This window comes from Trematomus bernacchii, unplaced genomic scaffold (assembly GCF_902827165.1).
Source record: "Trematomus bernacchii unplaced genomic scaffold, fTreBer1.1, whole genome shotgun sequence".
Taxonomy (NCBI): domain Eukaryota; kingdom Metazoa; phylum Chordata; class Actinopteri; order Perciformes; family Nototheniidae; genus Trematomus; species Trematomus bernacchii.
The window spans coordinates 1,891,276-1,898,550 of NW_022987616.1; the positions used below are offsets into that span (position 1 = coordinate 1,891,276).

Consider the following 7,275-nt stretch of genomic DNA (forward strand, 5'->3'; position numbering starts at 1 on the left):
ATGTTTTATTCATGATTCATACAATGTATTGTCAATGAAAGGCTGCTGGACCTTTTCACATTGAACACACCTCAGGTGTCCTTGTTGGCAGGTGTTCCCACTTAAACAGTAATTAACACAGCCTTGAGGATCCTTTAAAAGAAGCTTCTTTGGATTCTGAAGACATTGTGGAAAGCTACTTGTTGGAGACGCTTGTTGCAGTTAGCAGGTATTAACTGTGGTTTGGGTGTTTAATTTTTTTATTTGTACTTTGTGCTACCTAATTGTTAATATGACCACTTTTGTCTATGCTTTACCTCTACAGTTGCTTGAAGAAATCACACAGCATACATATCCTGAATTTACCTAACAAAAATCATGTGAGTAGATAACTGACTTGTAGCTTATTGATTGGTAAGATTTAAACCTAATCTAAAATGAAATCTCTCTGCAGGATGTTGTGGATTTCCTGCATGCTTATTGGCTACATAACCTGTCATCCTATACAACAAGGTGAGACGATATTGCCTTAAGATTTTTACAATAAAATAAAGTGCTAACATGTTTTTCCTTTTGAAACAGAAGCTGCTGCTCCACGCTTCATGCATTGGCCACCCCCTTCTAACTATGGGTATTGGGGAAGAGGGGCGAGTTCTGACCTGGGCAGCAGCTCCCATCTACCAGGTGTACCCGTACCAAGATCTAACAAAGCTCCTGAACTTCCTGCTCTTCAAGAGGCCAGTTCCAGTGCTGGCCCTGGCAATTACAGGGCTCCAGATTTCTACCGCAGCCCTAACATGGCTGTGGTTAAAGATAACTATGCTAGTTTAAGGGATGAACGCTATAACAGCCCTGTGGTTCGTGAACCTGAGGTTGCGTATAGATATGACACCAGTGCTCCAGAGAACAATGTTGGTAGCTATTATAATTTAAAAGATGCTAGTTTGATGGATGGGCGTGATAACAACCCTCAGGTCAGTGAGCCTGAGGTTGCATATGCAGGGAATGGGTATAACGGCAATGCTCAAGTTGTCGGCTATGGTAGCTCCGCTAGTACTGAAGTAGGGGGTGGTTTGAGCTCTGAACCTGCTGGTGAAGAGGAACCTGAGCCAGTCTTCAGCGAGGTGGCTGGTCTGGAGCCAGTCTCCTCCTTTAGCTCGCGTTCGAGATACCAACGCAAAAGGTCACAAGTTGCTCAAACCCGCTACATCCCAGGAGAGCCTGTTCCCTGGCCCATGCCACTACCCAGACACAACAGCAACCCCAGGGAAAGTGCTGCTGCTAACGCTCAACGCAAATATGTCTTCTAAAGACCTTGCTGGTAAGACACAATTTGCTAAATGCCCTGTTTCTGTATCCATCATCCAACTAATGATTCACAAATGTTTTTGCTTTTGCAGGTCTTCAGTTACAGATGACTGACTGCTGCTTTTCTTAATGTCAATATACCAATAAACTGTGCTTTCACAAAGGCTTTGTAAATCTGTCTTTATTTTTGGAATGTTGCTTTGGTGAAATTGCAAAACTTTTACAAATGCTTTCAACTTAAACTGCAGCAACCAACTGCTCTGTAGAAACAGTGAAAAGGGGATGGCCTTGCGTTGGTTTGGATTTATTTTAATTTTTTTAAATGCTTGTGTTTACAGAAGTATTATCATTTTTAGCCATGGGACACAAAACACGTTTTCATTTCAAATCTTTATTTAACCAGGTGAATCCCAATGAGATCATCGATCTCTTTTTCAAGGGAGACCTGCAGCAGTAGGTTGCACATGAAGACAGAAAACAAAACAACAGAAAAACTAAAAGGACATCATACAACACAGTTACAGGTTTACAATGTACATATTGTAGTGATCACTGATTCATACACTGGGGTTACATAATTCAATCCAGGAACTACAGGTTGGGGGTATTGTTTCCGCACGGACACATGTGTTGACGGTACCTACTGTGTACCTACTGGGTGTTTCTCAATCGCGAGTACGCTTGCTTGGTAAGACATGTCTGCCGAGCATCTTGCTTCAGAAGCGAGTCAAGAATACTTCCTGACATTCGGAAAACAGAGGAACACGCTAGCAAGTGTGCGTCATATGAGAGGCCCCGCCTTACATCTTCTGCCACAGATTTGGGGAAATTGGTCCGTGCGCAAAGCATTGTGGGGATTTTAAGACCGAAGTCTACTCATGTGCACACGATATTTCTCCAAACGGAGTACGCCGGGCTCGGTAGATTTCCAAGTATACTGGAGATTGGAACAGTACTTCGGCGGCACTGGATGACGTATGCTTGAAATAGTGGCTCTGAAGCAGCTTTACTCGCGATTGAGAAACACCCACTGTGTCCTCCCTTTCACTTTCTCTTAGTCTTCTCGGCTCGACCCGACAGCATGTGTATTTCTGCTCCGCAATAAAGCCAGATTTGCACCTCCGATGCACCGCCTCCGTCTCCCTTCTCTCGGCACTACATTGGTGACCCTGACATGTCTCGCGAAGGATCCGGGACTGGATCGAACACGGCAAAAAGCGCAGCTTTTCTCGGAATGCCGGGGTTTTTGGAGACCTCCGGAGCTGCCTCGTGCGCTCGGACTGTGGCTCGGTGCGCCCCACGGAATGGCTGGGAACGTCGCTCACCATTCCCGCTTCGTCTCGGCGCTGGAGGGCAGCAAGCCTTCCTGCTACGGGGAGACGATGCACGACCTGCTAGGTATGGAGGGACCCGACTTCTGCCTCGTGGAGCTGGTTCTTCGGGACATGCGGCTGCGTGTCCAGGCTGCGTTAGCTGACTCGGCTAGTGTTGAGCCCCGCGCTTTGGCCGAAGATGCTGGCCGGTTCCTCCTGGCCGCCCCGCGATTTGCCCCTGAGGTGCTTGCCACTGCACGCTGCAGCACCTTCCCTGGTGGGGGCAGGCCGCCTAGCAGAGGCTCCGGGGCCGACGACGACAGCGACTACCGGCCGTCGAGGACGGCTAGCCTCGACTGCTAACGACAGCTAGCCACGGCAGCTAGCCACGACAGCTAACGGCTAGCTGCTACCAACGGCTAGCGACGACTGCTAGCAACGGCTGACGATGACTAGCAGCTACCAGCGGCTATCGACATCCGACTGTTTTTTTTGTTTTTGTTTTTTGTGGTGCCTGAGAGGAGGTTTGATCAAGTCTGGTCGGCCTCGCGTGGATCCTCTCGCTATTTCGCCCACCTGTTTTTGATCGTGGACGGGACGACCCTTTTTGAGCTTTTTCTGGTGCCTGAGAGGAGGTTCGACCATGTCTGGTCGGCCTCGTGTGGACCCTCTCGCTTTATCACCACCTCGACGGCGGTTTCGGACGTCACACACTCCTGCTTCGGCCCGTGGGTGACGCGCTTCTGGACCCCGTCTCGCCTCTTCCCTTGCCTCGGCGGTTTCGAACGTCGCCCGTGCCTTCATCGGCCCGCGGGTGGCGCGCTTCGGGACCCTGCCTGGCCTCTCCTCTAACCGCGGCTCATGGTTCGCCTCGACGGCGCCCCGTCTGGCCTCTCCCCTGTCCACGTCTCCCTCCTCCCGGGGACACGGCTCCTTCCTCCCGAGGACTTCGTGCCCGCCGCCGCTGTGCCTTCGCCTGCGGCCGGGCAGCGCTCCTCCCTGCTGGGGACCTCCGGGTGTTTCACGCCTGTCCCCACGACGCGACCCTGCTTTCTGCGGCCCGCCCCCCACCCTCCGGTGGGGATGCCCTCGCCCTCGTTGGGGCCCCTACCCTCTCCTGCGGCCCCCTGACGACGGCCCGTTCCGGCCCGCCCTCCACCCTCCGGTGGGGATGCCCTCGCCCTCGTTGGGGCCCCTACCCTCTTCTGCGGGCTTGTGTAGTGATCACTGATTCATACACTGGGGTTACATAATTCAATCCAGGAACTACAGGTTGGGGGTATTGTTTCCGCACGGACACATGTGTTGACGGTACCTACTGTGTACCTACTGTGTGTCCTCCCTTTCACTTTCTCTTAGTCTTCTCGGCTCGACCCGACAGCATGTGTATTTCTGCTCCGCAATAAAGCCAGATTTGCACCTCCGATGCACCGCCTCCGTCTCCCTTCTCTCGGCACTACAATATCAACATTTACAGGTACCAACAGTATCAGATAATGCATCTATCCGTGCTTTAAAAACAGGCAGTGGAACCAAATTGCTCAGTTTGCAGACTGTTCCAAGCAAGAGGAGCTGCGCACATAAAAGCTTTCGTCCCTAAGTGAGTCCTAGCACTTGGCACATGTAACAAAACCACAACATGAGATCTCAGGCAATAGCTACTTGCAACTCTCTGTGTGATCAGAGAGCAGATATAAGACGGGAGTTTACCCAACATGGCTTTATATATGAACATGTACCAATGAGTGAGCCTCCGTACAGTAAGTGATGGCAAACCTGCCTTGGCATACAGGGTACAGTGAGGAGTACGTGCTTTACAATTTGTCAAAAATCTCAGCGCACTGTGATAGGCGGCATCTAACTTGATCAGGTAATGGGCAGGTGCATTCATATAAACCAGATCAGCATAGTCCAGCACAGGTAAAAAGGTCACAGTGATTAGCCTTTTCCTGGCCTCAAGTGAGAAACAGGACTTGTTTCTGAAAAAGAAACCTAGCCTAATGGCGCAGTTCCACTACAGCGCGGAGCTCGCTTTAAGCGTGCCGTGTCGTGCCGTGCACGTTTTTGGTTGCGCTTCCACTAGGCCTAGTTCCGGCCCGGCCCGGCCCGGGGCCACTTTTTCACGTCTTTTCTGGCCCGAGAAAATTGTGGTTCTATCGAGGCCAACAAACAGGGCTGAGTCGGGCTGAGTATGCTAAACTAGAGAGAGGAGCGCTGCAAGGGGGCTACAACTACAACAAGATGGACATATTTGACCGTGATTTAATTGTAATACACGTTTCAAAATGATGCCGAAGTAACAACATACTGATACCGGTTAGTAAAAACCATGAATTAATGCTTTGTCAAGTCTGCAGACAGACGGCAGGCGAAAAACCTTTTAAAATGCGTGTTTTTCTAGGTGGAGATTGGCTAAGCTAACGCAGTATATGCTCCGACCGTCCACACTCACAACAACGGCCTATACAGACATAAATAAAGCAGCGACTATATTCGCCATGACACAGGCAGTCTGTGGTGTGTACTTGTTTAACTTTTGTCGAGTTTCTGAACATATATAAGGAGCTGTGAGCTCTGAGTGCTAACAGCTAACGGCTGTGTTGTGTTTCTGGAGTTCTCACTGAAGATGACGTCACGGCTCCGCCTACACTGCGTTACTATAGTAACTACCCCAGTTCCTAAACTGTAATGGAAGCGCAGCATGAAGTGAGTCGGCCCTGTTAAGGCCAAGCCGTACCGAGCCGTACCGAGCGTGGCCGAGGCCGACCGTGTAGTGGAAATGTGCCATAACCCTCAGCTTTTTAAGCAGATTATTGACCTGAAGTTTAAAAGAGCCAGATACCAAGGTATTTATAACAGGCAACCACCTCAAGTATTTTTCCTTGTTTGTAGCCTTTATTTATCCATGTAAAAAATCCCATTGAGATCAACGATTTCTTTTACAAGGGAGACCTGCGCAGTAACAATATCCAAAGCGGTCCCTGGTGTCTTTTTGGCTTTTGAAAATAGCATTACCTTAGTTTTATCAACATTTAAAAGAAGCTTTAGTTCAGAGAGCTGAGTCTGAATAATATTAAAAACAGCCTGCAATTTAACAACAGCCTCCTTAATGGAGGGATCTACACAGTTGCCGATATAGTGCCAGATGCTGTGGCAAGGCAAGGAGGTAGCTCATTACGGATTTCACCGGTGGATAACGATTTAATGGCTTTCCAAAATGTTCTAGGATTATTTAGGCTTTTTTGTGGTAACTGACAGATAATACTTAGACTTAGCACTTTTGATTTGCGATGTGAAGCTATTTCTTAGCTGCCTAAAACAAAGCCATTCTACCTCTGAGCCTGATTGCCTAGCCTTTGCCCAGGCCTTGTTTCTCTCATGTAGGAGACTAGACAATTCAGCAGAGAATCAAGGATTGTCTCGTCCCTTCACTCTAAATTTACGCAGGGGTGCATGTCTATCAATAATTTCCATAAAACCAAGATAAAAATAAGACCATGCAGTTTCAACATCATCACACAGATCGATTTTCCCCAATCAAAACCAAACAGATCATGTACAAAACCCTGCTCCACAAAATGTTTTGTTTCTCTCTTTATGATAATGCGAGGTTTACCCTTTTGGACTTTTGTGTCCCTAATTGTGGCTACAACACAGTGATCACTCAAATCATTAGCAAATACTCCCACAGATGAGTATTTATGGGGAACATTAGTTAAAATGAGATCAATTAAGGAGGATTTATTTGGGGACTTAATATTTGGGCGAGTAGGACTGTCTGCAATCTGAGTAACATTTAATGAGATGCAAAGGTTTTTAAAATCCTCTGACACTGTAGTTAACCAGTCCCAGTTAAAATCGCCAAGTAGCACTATTTCCTTGTAGTCAAATTGAGATAAAAGATTTGCTAACGAAGACAAAGATTCCTTGACTGCTGAGGGGGGTCTGTAACAGCCCACCACCATGACCTGTTGACCCTTTGCCACTTCAATATTCAAGGCTAAACATTTGAGTTGCTTACTGATTTGGAAACCAACGTGGTTACACAGCTACACCAATGGTACAGCGCCCGGGTAGCAATGGGAGTGGGGGGGGAAGGAGGATGTCCGGTGCCTTGCTCAAGGGCACCACGGCAGGGCAGGAGGTGAACTGGGACCTCTCCAAGTAGCAGTCCACACTCCATATTTAGGTCTGTTCGGGGACTTGAACCGGCGACCCTGCGGCTCACAGTCCAAGCCCCTACTGACTGAGCCACTGCCGGACAAATCTCCTGTACCAAGGCTTTCCATCAAAAACCACAAAACATAAATGAATGAATGAATGCTGCTTCAAACACAATATGTAATTGAATTTAATTGAGTCTAGTCTGTCTTTCCGGATGCATTATATAAAAATTAAAACAAAGACAATTCAACAACTAATACATTTTTTGAACACTTAGTATTTTTATTCTTTAGCCGCACTTACTGTACAAACATATAATATATAAATGTAGGTTGCTCCCGACACACTTGTGTGTTTTCAATGTTTTATTCATGATTCATACAATGTATTGTCAATGAAAGGCTGCTGGACCTTTTCACATTGAACACACCTCAGGTGTCCTTGTTGGCAGGTGTTCCCACTTAAACAGTAATTAACACAGCCTTGAGGATCCTTTAAAAGAAGCTTCTTT

The 7,275-nt window shown here is 47.7% G+C and overlaps 1 protein-coding gene across 2 annotated transcripts; it reads left to right on the forward strand.

Annotated features, from left to right (window-relative positions):
* The first annotated feature begins 152 nt into the window (after positions 1–152).
* On the forward strand, positions 153–1,451 carry LOC117483906. Of its 2 annotated transcripts, none has more exons than XM_034132245.1 (5): positions 153–208; positions 305–359; positions 434–492; positions 565–1,300; positions 1,380–1,451. In XM_034132245.1, coding segments are annotated over exons 2-4 (786 nt in total). In that variant the 5' UTR covers positions 153–208; positions 305–357; the 3' UTR covers positions 1,290–1,300; positions 1,380–1,451. The 2 variants fall into 2 exon arrangements, with proteins under 2 accessions (XP_033988136.1, XP_033988135.1); XM_034132244.1 differs by having other exon boundaries at positions 154–208; positions 562–1,300.
* Positions 1,452–7,275: the final 5,824 nt, after the last annotated feature.